At 42.8% G+C, this 19,137-nt stretch overlaps 1 protein-coding gene across 4 annotated transcripts in view; it reads left to right on the forward strand.

The window, feature by feature from the left end:
• The first annotated feature begins 907 nt into the window (after positions 1 to 907).
• usp47 (ubiquitin specific peptidase 47) overlaps positions 908 to 19,137 on the forward strand; it is a 227,780-nt gene continuing 209,550 nt past the window's right edge. For 2 of the 4 annotated variants that reach the window (XM_063061574.1, XM_063061573.1), the window contains exons 1-2: positions 908 to 1,173; positions 12,495 to 12,687. In XM_063061574.1, the coding sequence (XP_062917644.1) occupies positions 12,622 to 12,687 (66 nt within the window). In that variant the 5' untranslated portion in view covers positions 908 to 1,173; positions 12,495 to 12,621. The remainder of the gene's footprint in view (positions 1,174 to 12,494; positions 12,688 to 19,137) is intronic. The other 2 variants (XM_063061576.1, XM_063061578.1) reach the window with 2 other exon arrangements.

Below are 19,137 nucleotides of genomic sequence, written 5' to 3' on the forward strand. Positions count from 1 at the left end.
GCTAAATAAAGATTTAAGATTGGGCACATCATACTTCATCTCCCTCATAACTTTACTAAGCCAACTAAGCCTAGGTCAATTTTTCAGTGCTTTAGATGCTGTCCTTCAAACTAAGAACCTGCATTACTTTCTGCCCTCCCTCTTAAGGCCTGTAAGTTTATAGCCTACGTATTGTACTAATCCAATGTCTTGGTCCACAGCTTTGATATTTAGACCAGTACGAACTTTGCTCTTGTTCTTGCCTTTTTTTGCTTGGTACAGCAGCATTTTATGGTGCCCACAGGGGTCCATCAGGGCCTCCAGCCCAGGGGCCCCGGCCCTGGTACTAGCCTACGAAGTACTCAGGACACCTTCAAGGACTGGTGTCTCAGAAAGGCAGCATTTATTAGTAAGGTCCTCCAGCACCCAGGGCATGCCCTTTTCTCACTGTTATCATCAGGTAGGAGGTACAGAAGCCTGAAGGCACACACCCAGTGATTCAGGAACAGCTTCTTCCCCTCTGCCAACTGATTCCGAAATGGCATTGAACCCTTGGACATTACTTCACTTCTTAAATGTATATTATTTCTGTTAAGTATGACTACTATTCAATATACGTATACTGTAATTTATTTACTTATTTATTATTTTTAAATGTTGGTTTTTCTTCTAAACTATGTATTGTATTGAACTGCTGCTGCTGTTAACAAATTTCACGACACATGCCAGTGATAATAAACCTGATTCTGACTGTTTATTCCTTTCCACAGATGCTGCCTGACCTGGGAAGTTCCTCCAGTATTTTGTTTGTGTTGCATTGGTGCAGTTCGCCTTGATTGCTGCAGGTCGCGCGTGCGCACAGCTGCCCGTCCCGGCAGGCGGGGGCGGGTCCGCTTGACGTCACACGCCGTTGCCGCTGACGCAGCGCCGGGGCCGCATTCGCCATTTTGGTTGTTGCCCGGGCGCCTGGACCGAGTTTCTCGGAACTCTCGGGGTCGTTGGTCTGTTCGTCCGTCTGCTCTTTTACCCGGCTCCGCTCCCTGCTTCGGCCAGTTCACTGCGGCCCGACGATGTCTCCTTCTTGAGAGGCCCGCTCGCTGCTCCAGCGCCCGGATTGTCGTTTCCCCCTCCCCACCGCCCACCCACTCCCGAGACATGGTGCCCAATGAGGAGAACCGGCTGTTACCCCGGGAGGTGAGGCCTGGTACCGGGGACAGGGCGAGGGATGGATGGAGGGAGGTGTGGGGTTAGAGGGTGAGGAAGGAGATGGGTGGGGATAGGGAGAGGAGAAGGTGTGTTGGGGAAGGAGAGTGTAGTGTGAGGCAGTGGGGGGAAAGGATGATGGGCAGAGTATGTTGTTGGGGAAGGAGGCAGGCAGTGAGAGGGAGAAGGAGAGTGGAGGCAGAGGGAGGAGGGGTGGGGGAGGGTATGAGGGGGAAGATGGGTGGGGAGGAGGGGAATGATGCAGTGTGATGTAGGGCGAGAGGGAGTGGGGGTTTGGGAGGGTATGGTGGGTGGGGAAGATGCAAGGAGAGGGTGGGATGGTGGCGAGAAAGGGTTAAGGCAGGGTGACGGTGGGTGGAGGAACACGGATAGGGGAGAATAAGGAGGGGGATAGTGTTGGGGAGGTGTAGGGCCAAGGAGAGAGTTAAAAGGATGAGGGAAGAGGCTGGAGGTGGGTGATGGGAGAGTGGCTAAGAGATTCAGAAGCAAAGAGGGATCGAGGTGAAGAGGAGGAAGGGGGCAGAGGAGTAGAGTGGGTAATGGAGACGAAGAGGCCATCGGAATGCTTTAGCGGAACCATAGACAAACTAGTTGGTGCAATGAGGGGAGAGGGGTTTTGAATATGTGTGTTGGCTTGAGTGGGCAAATGGGGAAGGAGGTGGCAGAGCTGAGGGGTGAGGGGTTGGGTTGGATGGGAAAGAGTATAATGTGTGTAGGAAGGTTGTAGAGGTGGATGTGTAGGGGCATCGCTATCTTTACCTTCCCTCACATCTCTGCCCAATTTGAAGATAGTTTACAAGATACTAAGATATATAATATTCCTTGTCAAGTGAAGGGAGATGTGCTTGTTCTCTTCTGCCTGAGGTGGACAGATTGCTCTGATTTAAGCCATGATTTATAAGCTATCTTTCTCTGCACTCTGGACTTGAGAATTGTTACAAATACAAATGCTGCCCGGTCCATCTCTCTCTTGAACAGATTTGTGTTGGGGTATATCTTTAAAAAAAGAGCATACAGCCCGGAGCCTGAATTTGATTGATTGCGTGAGCTGTGCGGTTGGCACGCCCTTCACTATGCACTTTGTTCTCGGGGTAGAGGGGAGGCACAGGCTCTCTCCATCACGTAAAGAAGCCCTTGGCTCGGATACAATTTCATTCTCCCATGGATTGTCAGTGTGCCTGCGTGCAATGTGTGTTGGTTTTGTTTTCTGTGTTACTGACAGCTGTCCACACGTGGTTTTGCAATAATGTTATGTGTTGAGTCGTTTCTAATGTTCTTTGGATTTGGCTCTTCAACACAGTGCTGTTGACACCCAGCTCCATGTAATTAATTTCTTTGTGCATTGATGTTTATGATAAAACAGTTTGGAAGTTGAAGTGTTCAAAGTGCTTGGCCACTTTTGAGGTCTGGTGTTTACCAAAGCCACTCCGCTTATTCCAGCATCTATATTTAATAACTCTACTGGTACACATATACTCACAGGATTGTAATTTTAGAATTAAACTCTGGAACTTAATATAATTTTTGTTTAGTACACTATGTGAATGAAAATTGTAATTTTAATTTGTATCATAGATTGGGTTGATGCAAAATATGCCGTATGTAATAACTGCATCAGCAGCTTTTCTGTTTTATAGCTCTCAGTGAATGTTAATTGTCCTTTCAATTGGCGTATTTCATGTTTTGACAGCAGCAGATGGCTGTGGGGTCCAAGTCATTGGATATCTTTAAAGTAGAGGTTGATGGGTTCTTGATTAGTCAAGGTGTCAAAGGTTACAGGGAGAAGGCAGGAGAATGGGGCTAAGAGGGATAATAAAACTGCCAGGATTGAATGGCTGAGTAGACTTGATGGGCCAAATGGCCTAATTCTGCTGCTATGTCCTGTAGTCTAACATCTGGGGTGGCACGATAGTGTAGCATTTAGCGTAACATTATTATTGTGCCAGTGATCTGGCTTCTATTCCGCCCTTGTCTGTAAGGAGTTTATACGTTTTTCCTGTGACTGTGGATTTCCTCTGGGTGCTCAAGTTTCCACCACAACACAAGGATGTACGGTTTGTCAGGTTAATTGGTCACAGGTGTAATTGGATGGTGTGGGCTCATTGGGCCAGAAGGGCCTGTTAACCTGCTGTAGCTCTAAATAAATAACATTACTATGTATACATTTTCTTTAAATTTGGCCAAGCATTGGTATATGGGAATTCTATAGATGGGTACATTGATCACAATGTGTAGAAGCCTGTTTCTGTATGAAATAATTCTGACTCTAGATTGATTCCTGAAATTAAGGGAGAAGTGTCTTTTGAGGGGGAAATGTAGAAGATTGCCCCATATTGCCAGCAATCCCGTTGTGGATTGTGTGTGGGAGTGACAAGATGCTATTGGATTGTTTTCCAAGGTTTTGGTTGAAGGTTCCCTATTTGGAATAAAAGTGAAAAAATTTCTTCACATGGAGGATTATAAATATTTGAAGTTGTTAATCCTGCAGAACTGTTAATGCTCAGTTTGAGTATATTTGTGGCTGAGTTTTTTTTTTATTTTAAAGGGAACCTAGTGGGAACATGGACGAGGCACAGGTTCAGCTATAAACTTCAAAGCATAAAAAGATAGAAGCTGGTGCTTTACAGTTCCAGCTGCACCATTCATTGAGACTATGGTTGTTCCTTAATACCATTTTCCTGCAGTCTCTAGATCACTTAGCATCCAGGCATTTATTGTTCTCAGTTTTAATGAGGTCAGTTTTTGAGACTTCACTGTACTCTGGAATGGAGAATTCCTAAGATTCACCGCCCTCTGAGTAAATAACTTAAATGGCAGAATCTCTGCTGAGACGTCAAGACTCCTCAGCAGAAGAAATGTCTTTCCTGCATCTATAAGCTTGAGATCCAGCAGCTGCTGCAAGTCCGTAGCAACACACACAAAATGCTGGAGGAACTCAGTAGGTCAGGCAACATCTGTGGGAATGAATAAATGGTCGATGTTTTGGGCCGAGACCCTTCACCCGGACTAGAAAGGAGGAGGAAAAAATCAGAATAAGCAGGGGAGGGGGAGGACACGATTGAAGATGATAGGAGAAGCCAGGTGGTTGGGGGAGGGGGAGGATGAAGTAAGAAGCTGGGAGTTGATAGATGAAATTAGCAAAGAGCTGGAGAAGAAGCACTCTGATAGAGGAGAGTGGACCATGGGAGAAAGGGAAAGAGGTAAGAAGCTAGAGTGGAGATTTGAAGGGGGAGAAAGTTGGTGGAAATCCTGGTAAAAGTTTCTCAGTCCGAAACATTGACTATTAATTTCCAAAGATGCTGCCTGATCTGCTAAGTTCCTCCAGCATTTTGTGCTTGCTGTCTTGCATTTAGCCTTGAGTCCAGTGAGGACTTTGGAAATTTTCTCAGTGTTGCTTCATTTTTATCTAAATTTTTAAGAATGCATACTAAGTCACCCCAATCTCTCATTAAAACATCAAACCTGTCGACCCTGGTACCATCTAGAATATCTTTGCAGCACTACGTCCATGGACATTATATTCTTGTAATAGTCAGGAGTCCACAGATATGGAAAATGTGCATCTAATAGATTGGCAAAGCAAGCTCAGGAGATAGATGGCATCTGGCTGTTTCTTTTATTCATGTGAGATGCAGCACTGAACAGGCCCTTCTGGCTCAGCAACCACCTATTTAACCTTTGCCTAATCACGGGACAATTTACAATGACCAATGTGCCTACTAACCAGAACGTCTTTGGACTGTGGGAGGAAACCAGAGCACCCAGAGGAAGGAATCCCATGTGTTCATATGGGGGTTTGGGGGGGTGGAAATGATGTCAGAATTGAACTTTGAACTCTGACCCCCTCCCCCTAAGCTGTGATACTGTTCTGCTAATCGCTATGCTCCCTTGCTGCCCATCAATTTGTTTTATCGGTACAGGATCAGTCCAAGTCAGCATGTATTTACGAAGGGGAAATCGTGCTCGACTAATCTTCTGAAATTTTTTGAGGATGTAACTATGAAAATGGACAAGGGACAGCCAGTGCATGTAGTGTACCTGGACTTTCAGAAAGCCTTTGATAAAGTCCCACATAGGAGATTAGTGGGCAAAATTAGGGCACATGGTATTGGGGGCAGAGTACTGACATGGATTGAAAATTGGCTGGCTGACAGAAACCAAAGAGTAGCGATTAACGGGTCCCTTTCGGAATGGCAGGCGGTGACCAGTGGGTACCGCAGGGTTCAGTGCTGGGACCGCGGCTGTTTACAATGTATATTAATGATCTAGATGAGGGAATTAAAAGTAACATTAGCAAATTTGCCGATGACACAAAGCTGGGTGGCAGTGTGAAATGTGAGGAGGATGTTTTGAGAATGCAGGGTGACTTGGACAGGCTGGGTGAGTGGGCAGATGCAGTTTAATGTGGAGAAATGTAAGGTTATCCACTTTGGTGGTAAGAACAGGAAGCCAGATTACTATCTAAATGGAGTCAAGTTAGGAAAAGGGGGAAGTACAACGAGATCTAGGTGTTCTTGTACATCAGTCACTGAAAGCAAGCATGCAAGTACAGCAGACAGTGAAGAAAGCTAATGGCATGCTGGCCTTCATAACAAGGGAGATTGAGTATAAGAGCAATGAAGTCCTTCTGCAGCTGTACAGGGCCCTGGTGAGACCACACCTAGAGTAGTGTGTGCAGTTTTGGTCTCCAAATTTGAGGAAGGACATTCTTGCTATTGAGGGAGTAGGGGATCTTATTGAAACATATAAGATTATTAAGGGATTGGACATGCTGGAGGCAGGAAGCATGTTCATACTGATGGGTGAGTCCAGAACCAGAGACCACAGTTTAAGAATAAGGGGTAGGCCATTTAGAACGGAGTTGAGGAAAAACTTTTTCACCCAGACAGTGGTGGATATATGGAATGCTCTGCCCCAGAAGGCTGTGGAGGCCAAGTCTCTGGATGCTTTCAAGAAAGAGATGGATAGAACTCTTGAAGATAGCGGAATCAAAGGTTATGGGGATAAGGCAGGAACTGGATATTGATTGTGGATGATCAGCCATGATCACAGTGAACGGCGATGCTGGCTCCAAGGGCCGAATGGCCTATTCCTGAGTCTATTGTCTATTGTGTGTGTATGTACATCGACAAACAATATAATGGTAAGTCATGAAAGTGGAAAATAGATCTCTGAAAAGAGAAGGCTTGCGTCCCTTGTTTATTTAGCTGGTCTGCATTTCAGTTTTGTCAATGCATCCAGTATAAGGGCAAGGAAATTGTGATGGTCCTTTGTAGTCACTGAGTTACACACTACAGAAACAGGCCATTCAGCCCAACTTGTCCAAGGTGCTGACCTGAATCTGGAGGAGCGGGGCCACAGGAGTTCCCTTCCCTCACTGTTCTCATCCACCTACTCCACTTCCCTACTTAGATCCACGCACACCTTCATCTCCTGTCAGGTTCCATCGTCGACATCCCTTTGTCACCTCCAGCCCCTTCCACTATTTCCACCGTTCTCTCCAATGTCTGCCGCTCATCCTCGCCTGGATCTATTTATCACTTGCCAACTCTCACCACACACTTTCACCACTGTATATAGCCTGTCTCTACTCACTCATTCAGACTAGATGAAGAGTCGTAACCTGGGCATTGTTGGATCTGACTGCTTAAATTTTTTCTTTGCAGCTTAACATTTGTCTGCTTGTATTTCAGTAGTTCTTGTATGCGTGTAACAGTTTAGTATGCGTATGTGCATGTTCAGTGTGTCCCCTGGAGGCTATACAAAAATGATTTTGGAAACTTCTCTCGGTACTGCATTATTTGAATAAGAGCTATCTCATTGGTTAATTTTTTTCTACAAATTTGAATGGAGTTTTCCTTTATGGGTATAAAATAGTTGGCCATGAGGCCAGCACCATGTTAGATCTTGGATCTTTCTTCTGTTCCTCCCTTTACTGAGTAGGCCTCTATCACTGTCCCTTTCAATTTTCTTTGTTTTATGAACACTTAATAAAATGACCATGAAGCAACACGTTTTGTGCCTTTCAATTTTTGTGACTTCTGAAAGAACCTTGGATTAAAACATTAGTCCAAGAATATCGACTAATTCCCTCAGCAGATGCTCCCTGTCCTCAGTTCCTTCTTTATATTTGCTATTCAGCTTTTCCCTTTCCTTGCTGAATTCAGAAATCTCATGATTACAGCTTTTTCTGACACTATCAGCCTTTTTCTTTGAACTAATATTACCTTCGGCTTTGCTTGATAGCCATTGTTGGACCACTTTCTCTGTTGTTGTAGGTTAATCAGCCACTGTAACTTGTCCGTAGCATGTCGTAGGTGAGTTACGGGACCTGCAGAAGTTGAGAAGAATGTTGTTCGTCCATCGTTGATGTCGATGAGGACCTCGACACCATATGATGGTGTCGAGACTAGCGCGTCATTTGGATTTAAGTGAGGGAGAGTTGCGCAGCGTCAGCCTCACTCTCTCTTCCCAATTCCCATCTGGATCCAGTGGCAAGACAGAGTCTAGACGGCTGGAGATGGGACTAGGCGCAGTGAATGACCAGGCCGTCTTCTGTGTCTTGTCCCGCTCTACACGTTCCACGACGCTTGCAGAGACCGCCTTCTTGACCGTTGGACCTTCCACTGGTCTCGTCTGCTCAATCTGCCGTAGTCTGTCTTCACATGCTGGGATAGACAACTCCCTATCTCACCGAGGGTTTGAGACCCGTCGGCTACCCTCACCTGGTTTAGCTGGCTTGTCGAAGCCGTTGCCCGGGGTGTGGCCGCTGTCGCATGCAAACAGCTACGGGGAGCCACAGGTGAGAGCTGAGTGCCAGGTGGGGACCAAAGGTGGACTAACCGCCCTGAAAAGGACGCGACATGTTCCCCCACCAGAGGTGCTACCCCTCCCTGACACCCCATACATAGAAGAATAGGAGATAGGACACAAAAGTGGGGAAATGGGATTGCTGTTTGTGTCGGTACAGATGATGGGCCAGAATAGTTGTGTCTAATGTTGTAAAGAACTTCGATATGGTGTAAGTGTGGTATTTGTAAACTATGTATTAATTGAAAAGGGATTCAGTGCTTTTGTGGCGAATATGATGAATAAACTCTTCTCGGGCTGCCAGCTGGGTATAAGCGATGATTATAACTGATGGTTTGATGACAAGTTCTGTTACCTTCAGGGATGTCATCATCCTTGATGAAAATGGCAAAGCTTGTCGTGGAAATATCAGTTTCAATCAATACCTGTACCTGGCTGGGACCCTGGAAGGGTTTATTCATAGCTGCTAATTATTTAAGTTTAAGTTCACATTTATTTTCATTTAACCATATATATGTATGCAGCAAAATGAAGCAGCACTCCTCTGGGACCACGGTGTAAAGCACAGCACATACAGCCACATAAAAAAATTAGCACAAGTCCCTGTGTAACTTAGCCTGAAGTTTGCTGGTGCATGGGATGTTGTCCTGGAGCCACATTTCTGATAGAACAAGCACTCAGTGGTTCTTCATCTTGCCCTGGTGTAACTGACTATTGCTATACTCAGATTTAAAAACCCAGGATTCAGATCGAATCGAATCGAATCACTTTCAATGTTGATGTAAAGTTCTATTATATTAACCTCATATGCCCTGAAGGCTTCTTCACTGCCTCAGTTCAACTTTAAGAAATTGGGGTCTGTTCTTGAAAGGGGATCTAATTGGGATATTTAAATTCACAAAGGGTCTAGATAGGGTAGAAAGTATTCCCATCGATGGAAGAGTTAGAAACTCTAGGACATGGAAGGAAATTGATTTCAAAAAGCATCTGGAGTCATGTTAAGAAAACTTCATGTGATTAGGATCCTGAATGCAATTGTTAAGAGATGTCATTAGGCAAATTAAATCACAGCAACCAAAAGTGGACTGGTAAATTCAAAAACTGAAGAACAATGGGAAGGGGATGGGAGTGCAGCTCTAGAATGCTCTCCCGAGAGCCATCATGAACTCTGCTATCACCTTTCTAAGGTTCTGCAAAATATTTAGCATTTCTTAAGACTCTTTCCTTCAATATTTCCAAGTATTCACTTTGAACTACATTTTTAGGTTCAAGTTTATTGTCATCTGACCCCCCCCCACACACACACACACACACACACACACACACACACACACACACACAACCAAATACTGTTCCTCAGGACCATGGTGCACCCACAAAACGTATATTATTCGCAGCACTCAAACCAAAATATTACCAGAAATAAGTTAATAAAATTTAATTCAAGTGTATGTGTGCAGCACAGGTGAACAGTCAACAGCTCACTGTCTTAGTGACAAGACCTCAGTAGTGGCAATGTATTCATTAGTCTCACAGCCTGAGGAAAGAAGCTTTTACCCTGCCTGGCAGTCCTGATGCTCCTGTATCCCCCTTCCTGGCGGTAGTTGGTCAAAGAGATTGTGGGATGGATGGTAGAGATCCTTGACAATGCTTCGGGCCCTTCATAATCACAATTCCAGATTCTTTGCAGGGAAATTGGGAGTACCTTCTGGAAAACTGGATTTATTGTAGATTTGCCATATGACTCTTGGCAACGGAATCACTAATTGTAAATATGTGATTTTTTGATCAGTGAGTTATTAAATGAGAGATATGGGTAATGCATTAATAAAAACATTTTACCTGTGTATAAAGAACAGGTTTGTAATTGAAGGAGAAAGGAAGACCATTTACTATCACATAGCAATAGTCTTTGCCGATTGTGTGTCTGTGACATTACTGTAACACATTCATTGCCCTTTAATCCATAGAGACCCATTATTTATTTACTGCCCCAGTGTGCAGCACAGCCAGGTGTTAATTATGTACAATTGCTGTTTTATTCTGACCCTCATCCTCACCGTGTCATTTGCTTAGTTATTCAGAATCAGCATTAATATCTTTGGTATGTGTCGTGAAATTTGTTTAGCAGTACATTGCAATGCTTAATAAAAACTAAATTACAATAAGTATATAAATTAAATTATGTGCTGCAAAAAAAAAAGAATAACAAGTGAGATAGCATACATGGGTTCATTGTCTATTTGGAAATCTAATGACAGAGGGGAAGAAGCTGTTCCTGAAATATTGAGTGTGTGTCTTTTGCCTCCTTGATGGTAGCAATGAGAAGAGAGCATATCCTGAGTGATGGGGGTCCTTACAGATGGATGCTGCCTTTTTGAGGCATTGCCTTTTGAAGGTGTCCTGAATGCTGGGGAGATTATTTCCCATGATGGAGCTGATAGTTTCTGTAGCTTCCCCCCACCCCACCTCCTCCCCATACCAGATGGTGATGCAACCGGTTAGAATGCTTCCCATGTACATTTGTAGAAATTTGTGAGTGTATGTGGTGGCATACCAAATCTCCTTAAACTCCTAATGAAATATAGCCATTGTTGTGCCTTCTTTACAGTTGCATCAATATGTTGGGCCCAGGATAGATTCTCAGAGGTGTTGATACCCAGGACAAAAAAAAAAGGCAATCCACCGGAGCCCAATGTCAGGCTGTCTTTCAGGAGGGTGAACCCTCATAAGGCAGCAAATCTGATATTGCTCTGGAAAGTTGTGCCAACCAACTGGCAGGTGTTTCAAGGACATATTTGACCTTTCATTGCTATGGTCAGAAGTTCCCACCTGCTTCAAAAGGACAACAATTATACCAGTGCTCAAGAAGAGCCGTGTGATCTGCCTTAATGACTATAGTCCAGTAGGACTCATATTTACGATGATGAAATACTTTGAGAGGTTGGTCATGGCCAGAATCAACTCCTGCCTCAGTAAGGACCTGGACTCGCTGCGATCTCAATGGTTCTTCACATGGTCTTAGATCACTACAAACACCTACGTCAGGATGCTGTTTGTTGATTGTAGCTCAGTGTTTAATACCATCATTCTTACAGTCCTGATCGATAAGCTGCGAAACCTGGGTCCCTGCACCTCCCTCTGCAATTGGATCTTTGACTTCCCAACCTGAAGACCACAATCTGTACAGATTGTTTATAATAACTCCTCGCTGACTATCAATACTGGTGCACTTTGAGAATGTGTGCTTAGCCCACTGCTCTACTCTCTATACTCGTGACTGTGTGGCTAGGCATAGCTCAAATGCCATCTGTAAATTTGCTGATGCTATAACTATTGTTGGCAGAATCGCAGATGGAGACGAGAGGGTGTACGGGAGCAAGATATACCAGCTAGTTGAGTGGTGTCATGGCAACAACTTTGCACTCAGTGTCAGTAAGACCTAAGTGCTGATTGTGGACTTCCTAGAGGGACCAGAAGTAGAGGGAGTGAGTAAATTCAAATTCCTGGGCGCCAAAATCTATGAGAATCTAACCTAGTCCCAGCATATTGATGTAGCTATAAAGAAGGCAAGACAGCAGCTATATTTGAAGAGATTTGATTTGTCACCTAAGACATTCAAACTTCTACAGATAAACCGTGGTGAGCATTCTGACAAGCTGTATCACTGTTTGGTATGGGGGGGGGGGTGCTCTGCACAGAATCAGAAGAACCTACAGATAGTTGTAAAATTAGTCAGCTCCATCCTGCGTACGAGCCTCTGTAGTATCCAAGGCGCCTTCAAGGAACAGTGTCTCAGAAAGGCGGAGCTCCTCCTTAAGGGCCCCCATCACCTAGGGCTTGCCCTTTTTTCATTGTTACCCCCAGGTGGGAGGTACAGAAGCCTGAAGGCACACACTCAGCGATTCAGGAACCCATGATCACGTTGTTGAGGAGTGTTGTCAAATTGTGTCGACTCATGATGACCCTATGGATAGTGTGGTTGTCGTGGCAAGATACTGAAGTAGATTGCCAGGCCTTTTTTCTGTGTAGATACTGCTGTTCCCTAGATAGTGGCATGAACATTACTTCACTTCCATTATTGTTTATTTCTGTTTATGCACTATTTTTAATTTAATATGCGTACATACTGTAATTGATTTTTTCCTCTATTATTGTGTATTGTTTTGTACTGCTGCTGCTAAGTTAACTAATTCTTGTAATTAGTAAGTCCTTTTGATGTTGCAAATGTACCCGAATTTGGCTGTTAGTTTTCTTGTAAAATGGGGGTTTATCAAAGTTCAAAGTAAATGTATTATCAAAATATGTATATGTCACCTTCTACTACCTTGGGATTCATTTTCTTGCAGGCATTAACAGGAAATTAAATGCAATAGAATTTATACAAAACCATAAATAATAAATAACCAATGTGCAAAAGGAGACAAATCGTACAAATAATAAAAAGGTAAATAAATAATACTGAATTGTGGATTCTATAGGTTCAGCATTGAGGTGTGTCAAACCCAGGAGCCTGATGGTTGAAGGGTAATAACTGTTTTTAAACCTGGTCGTGTGGGTACTGAAGCTGCTGTATCCCCTCCCTGATGGCAGCAGTGAGAAGACACGATGGCGTGGATGGTGGGGGTCCTTGAGGATGGATATTGCTTTCTTATGGCAGTGCTGCTGGTATATGTAAGCTATATTATGGTTTGCTGCTTCAAGTGTGGCTATGGAAATCACATGCTTTTATATTCACTGTTAAATTTTGAATTTTATTTATTACTGTCTATTTGTGTTCCTCACACTCATTGTATCTTTGCATTCTGGAATGCTGCCTTTTTTTTATTGTTGATTAAGTTGAGCTTTTGTTTTTGAAATCAGTTCATTCCCTTTATATTATAAAATCAAGCCATGTCTACATGCTAGACAGAGGTTCAGAATGATAAGGGTCAAAGGATTTAATGTCTAAATCAGTCAAGATCTTGCTCTGCCTTAAGGATCTACTTGGACAACTTTTGTTCTGCTCCTATGGCCATAACTGTGGTGCTTCTCACTACTGTTCCTGTTACCTCACTAAATCTTCCCTGCACTAATACCCATTCCCAAACTTGTATTTATGATTACTGTACAGGATTTTTGTTAGAGGATCTGTTTCTATTGCACATTCTCTGGGTGCCCCTTACCCAAAAGACAAATACAGCCTTTTGAAACCATGCTGGTTAATACATACACAAGAACAATAGAACTGTTTTGCCTTCTCTTTCAAAATACCCTGTGCTCTTTGCAAAAATTCCCTACAATTCACAGGGTTTGTCAGAAGTCACTCATATCAAAAACATCTGTATAGCAGCTGAAATCTGCTGCCTTATTTGTATTGGGCTCCCTTATTTTAAACATCTGTCTCCATATTCACCATCGTTCAATCACTAGTGTAGATCCCAGAGGATGATGAGGTGAGATGTTAGCACTGTGGTATGGAAATCGTGAGAGCATTTAGCAGATTTCATGAGCAGTGGATTTCGGCAGAACATTAAGGACAATATTTTTATTCTCTGAAGTTAGGACAATGTTTTTAAGGAACGTAAGCAGGTTATTGAGCAGGAAAGTACTATTCCTTTTGGAAATGACAGAAGATAAGGCACTAAGAGTGGAATGTAGATCCATGGAATGAATAAACCTGACCTTGGAATTGCTTTATTATTGTCACGTACGGAGATAGTGAAAAGCTTCTCGCGCATGCTCTTCATACAGATCAGATCATTACCCAGTGCACTGAGGTAGAACAAGGTAAAACAATAACAGAATGCAGTATAAAGTGTAACAGCTACAGAGAAAATGCACTACAGGTAGATAATAAGGTGCAAGGTCAAAATGGGGTAGATTGTGAGATCAATAACCCAACTTGTTATACCTGCGAACTAGTTAATAGTCTGACAAAAGTGGGGTAGAAGCTGTCCTTGATCCTGGTGGGACGTGCTTTCAGGCTTTTGTATCTTCTGCCGAATGGGAGGGAGAGAAGGGGTGGATGGGGGTCTTTGATTATGCTGGCTGCTCTATCGAGGCAGTGAGAAGTATATATGACAGAGTTCGTGGAGGGGAGGCTGTGCCCATAACTGCAGTTTTTTGTGGTCTCGGGCAGAGCAGTTGTCAATTGTTGTGCATCCAGATAGGATGCTATCTATGGTGCATTAATAAAAACTGATTAAAGTCATGAGTGTGCAGGGATTAGGGTAGGGGGCTGTGGATGTGTCTCATGAAAGAAAGAAAAAAGAAATATTATTATTAGATAGCTACATCTTGGTAATGTTTGTGAAACCCATCTGCTCCTATTCCTTCCACCAGCACTTTAAAACACGTCCATAGAATATAGAGCATCTGTGTTTAACAGATCCTTACTGGTCGAGGGCTGTTAGTGAGGTAGTCAAGGATCGAATTACAAAGGGAGGTTTTGACTCCCAGGTTCTAGAGTTTGCTTGGGATTACAGTATTGAAGGCAGGACTGCAGTCAATAAACAAAAACTGTAGCCTGACATGTTGTAAGTGTCTTTACTGTCCAGATGCTCCGGCGATGGGCGTATAAAACCGGGGAGATGGCATCTATTGTAGATCTGTTTTGGCAATAGGTGAATTGCAGTGGTTTGAGGTTTTCTAGGACACTTGGAGTTGTTGCGTGCCATGTCCAGCTTCTCAAAGCACTTCATCGTGATAACTGTCAGAGCCACTGGGCATGTTATCTTGTTTTTCGTTGGTACTGGGATGATATCATCTTGATGCAGGGAGAGTTTAAATATATCTGCAAATACTCTCGCCAACTGACTTGCACAGGGTCTAAGGACACGGGATGCAAAGAGTTTTAGGTTGCTCCAGTAGAAGGCTACATGGGTCTGATGAGCCAAACCAAGTGCTGCTTTCTCTTCCTTCAACGTCTTTGCACCAAAGTCACTTTCCTCCAGTGACAACTATATTTCAAAGCTTGTATTTTAGCAATCTAAGGTTTTGTTTCATGTCGGGGTTGTCCTCAAGCTGTTGAAAAGCTGTGGTCAGCTGTTTACCACACTGATAAGCCTTGAGTTTGAGAGAGAATTTTCATGTCATCTTAATCAGGGAAAAACATTTAATGTAGCACATAAAGTGCTGGAGGAACTCAGCTGGTCAGGCACGGTCTATGAAGGGGAATAAATGGTCACTTTTTGGGCAGAGTCCCTTCATCAGGACTCTTGCAGGGTCTTGGCCTCTCTATTGCTCTCTGTGCATGCTGCCTGACCTGGTGCATTCCTGTAGAATTTTGTGTTGTGCTGGATTCAACATTTGTTGGAATGTCTTATGAAAAAGATTAATGGCAGTTTGTGTTGATAGAATTGGGTATAAACTTGTTAAAGGCAAATCGTATTTGGATTGGATTCAGTTTTAATATCACTGATGAATGTCTTGAAATTGCTTGTTTTGTGGCAGAGGTAGAGGCAATACATAAAACATACTATAAATTATAAAAATATTACAAAGTTTGTATAATTTTGAAAATTAAGTAGTACAACAGTAGTGAGGTAGTGTTCATAAGTTCTTTGTTTAGGAAAAAAATGAGGTTTATGAAGAAAATGCAGTCATTGACGGATTTTGAGAAGGTGCTTCACAATATCCCATTTAAAAGACTGGTTAGCAAAATAGACAATTGTGAAATTAAAGACTCAGTGGCATGTTGGTTTAAAAATTAAAACTTTTGGGTAAAGAATCAGGATAAATAAAACTGCTTACAGTAAAGATTTTTTAAGCCAATGTGCCAAGTTTTCCTTAACCTATCCCCTGCCAGCTTGTATCCTTCCCCTCTCCCCACCTCATTCTGGCTCTGTCCTCTTTTTTTCCAGTACTAATGAAGGGTCTCGGCTTGAAACAGTCACTGTTTATTCTCCTCGATGGATGCCATCTGATCTGCTCAGTTCCTCCAGCATTTTGTGTGTGTTGCTCTGGATTTCCAGCATCTGCAGAATCTCTTGTGTCTATTATTACAAACCGTTTGTGCAAGTTTAGAAATTGTGGCTTGGATGCCTAAGTCTAGGTTGTCAATATAGACCAAGAAGTAAAGTCAATTTCCTGAATATCAATTCTTAGAGATTGCTATTTCACCTTCCTTCAGTCTGGAGGAGCGGGGTGGTGGTAGAGAAGAACAATTAATGAAATTAAACTGTATCTGTTGGAATTGATTTTAAAGTTCTCTCGTTTTTAAAGCTCTGGGGCCAGCGTAGATCACAGAAAAATTTTTGTTTTGTAATCCTGCTTGAGTTCTGAGGTCTGCTTCCTCCAATCTCTTAAATGTAAACAATCTCCCTTAAAAGATGGTTGGCAGGTCAGCTGTTTTGAACTACTGTACTCTCCTAAACTATGGAACAGATGTATACTCAGGTTTTGAGCTGGTGTTTAAGTTTTAACTATTTATTTAACATTGCTTTTAACTAACGTCTTTTTATCTTTTATTTTAAAGTTTGCACGTTACCCCATTGTGAAGCATGTTGAAGTACATCGTTTGTATGACAAATGCTCTAAAGAACATTATTAGTAAACTATTCAGCACTACACTCTTTTAACCAACTTAATCAATGTTGTTTTTATACTGTCAACCTTTCTTTTACTCTTGCATCAGAATATGTGGATTCTGGATCAGCCTCTACAGCCATCTGTGGTCCCAGCAGTAGACAACCCCTTAGGAGATCATCATTCTCGACTCGAGTGATCACCGTACTACTGCAACAATATCCCTTTTATGCTATTTACTTTAACTTTGCAGATATGTAATGCAGCATCTTAGCAAAACCTTCTGGAGGTCTGTCTGTACCATGTTGGCTCTATTACCCATATCAATTCTGTCACCTGATCAAAAAAAGTGTTTCAAACTGGTGAAACAAATCTCTGCTGACTTGCCTTAATTCATGACCCTCCAGAGTCAGTAGGGGGAACTCTGTCCTTTGATTTGTTTCTTAATTTGCTTTGATTGGTTTGACAGTGAATGCAGCTGTATTTGGAGTGTTTGAATGTATGGCAAGGCTAGTAGTTATTGCATAAAATTTGAAGATTCAAAGGTTTTATAAAATGTGAAGTCCAGAGGAAAGCTTTTGACCTAAAATGTCGACTGTCTGTTTCCCTCCATGAGTGCTGTCTGAGTTTCTCCAGTTTGCAGTGTCTAACTCCGCAATGGACAGTCCCAAGCCCGGTGCAAAAGGAGTAGGGTTGGGCATGGGGTGAGCAACCCCTTCCAGTAAAATCCAGAGCAACAGAAACGTCAACAGAGGCTGCAAAGACCTTATTGCTACAGAGAGGAAGGATACACTAAAAAGTTGGGCTACATCTTGAGACAAAGTGAAAGACGACTCTGGCGAACTGCTGACGGGGCCTATGCCCCAGTAGGGAAATGAGCTTAATAAGAAGTCATTTGCAGCATCTGAAGTATTGTGTCTCTCAACGTTTGAAGTATCATAAACACCAAATAGTCCACAGATTCTGGAAATCCAAATTAACACACACAAAATGCTGGAGGAACTCAGCAGGTCAGGCAGCATCTATGGAAATGAATAAACAGCAAATGTTTCAGCCCTGATGAAGGGTCTTAGCTTGAAATGCGACTTTTTTTTTACCTCTCCATAGATGCTTCCTGACCTGCTGAGTTCCTCTAGCCCTTTGTGTACGTGTGTGTGTTGGGAGCCTAGTGTTCAGTAAGGAGAGTAGTTGAGAGACGGCTGAGTGGGCAGATGACATTTAACAAAGCAAACAGTGAAGTGCTAGGTACTTTCAGAGAGATAAAATAGCTGAAGGAATTTCTTCTCTTAAATGGCTGACAGCTTATTTTGTGACTGACCCAAGCCTTTAGATTGTGCAGCCAGGGAAAAGCTCAACTTGCATGAACCCCAGGCAAGGCCCTTAATAATTTTAAACATGTCGGTGAGGTCATCTTTCCTTTTTGAAAACTACTAGTATAGGCCCTGACTATTTATTCACTTCACGTGACAAACCTATCATCCCAGAATCAGTCTGGTGAACCTTTGCCACACCTGCTGTACCATAAGCCTTGGGAGCAGAATTAGGCTCTTCAGCCCATTGAGTATTCTGTCGCTTCCTCTCGGACAAATAAATATTCTTTCTTTTGTAGGGAGGCAGTACATGTAGATAATATTCCAGCTTCAAACTCACCAAGGAATAACAGGAACAACATGACTTTGAAAGCAAATTTAAAAACGAGAATTGAAGAACAAAGATCAAAGTAAATTATCAAACTGTGTTTGTATGCAAATACAACAAGAGAAAAAAAGTTATCAATAAATATTGAGAACACAAGATGAAGAGTCCTTGAAAGTGATTCCATGGGTTGTGGAATCAGTTCAGTGTGGGGGTGAGTGAAGTTAATCCCCACTGATTCAAGTGTCTGTTGGTTGAGGGGTAATAACTGTTCCTGAACCTGGTCCTGGTGGTGTGGGTCCTGAGGCTCCTGTATCTCCTTCCCAATGGCAGTAGTGAGAAGAGAGCATGGCCAGAATGGGGGGGTGGGGGTGAGTTGTTTCCTGATAATGGATGCTGCTTTCCTGCGACGGTGCTCTATGTAGATGTACTCAATGGTGGGGTGGTCTTTATCTGCGATGGAGTGGGCTGTATCCACTTACTTTTGTAGGATTTTTCCATTCAAGGGCATTGGGTGTTTCCATACCAGTCTATGATGCAACCAGTCAGTATACTCTCCTCCGCACATCTAAAACTTTGACAAATTTCTATAAATGACATGTAAATTATCACAAACTTGTAAGGAAGTAGATTCTAAGAATGTTTGGTAGTGAATGTAGCAGTACTTAAAGGAAAAGTTTGCTTTTCCATGGAATGTCTGAATGTATGGCAAGGGTCATCTCTGATTGTCCACGAGAATGGAATTGTGACTGTGTTGATGGTATACTATACTAGTAGGAGGAAGAAAAGCCATTGTTTTCACAGAGAATGAGGATCATTGCTGTTTGTATCATTGACAGAAATGATAGTGCAGAAACTGTTATTCATGCTCTATACATACCTCCCACTTCAGCTCAGTTGGCATTAAATTCTTCCATATTTTACATCTAATACTTGGATGTTACCAATTGTGTTATACGCAAATCCCATCTTCATTATGAG

Source organism: Mobula hypostoma, chromosome 11 (assembly GCF_963921235.1).
Source record: "Mobula hypostoma chromosome 11, sMobHyp1.1, whole genome shotgun sequence".
NCBI lineage: Eukaryota > Metazoa > Chordata > Chondrichthyes > Myliobatiformes > Myliobatidae > Mobula > Mobula hypostoma.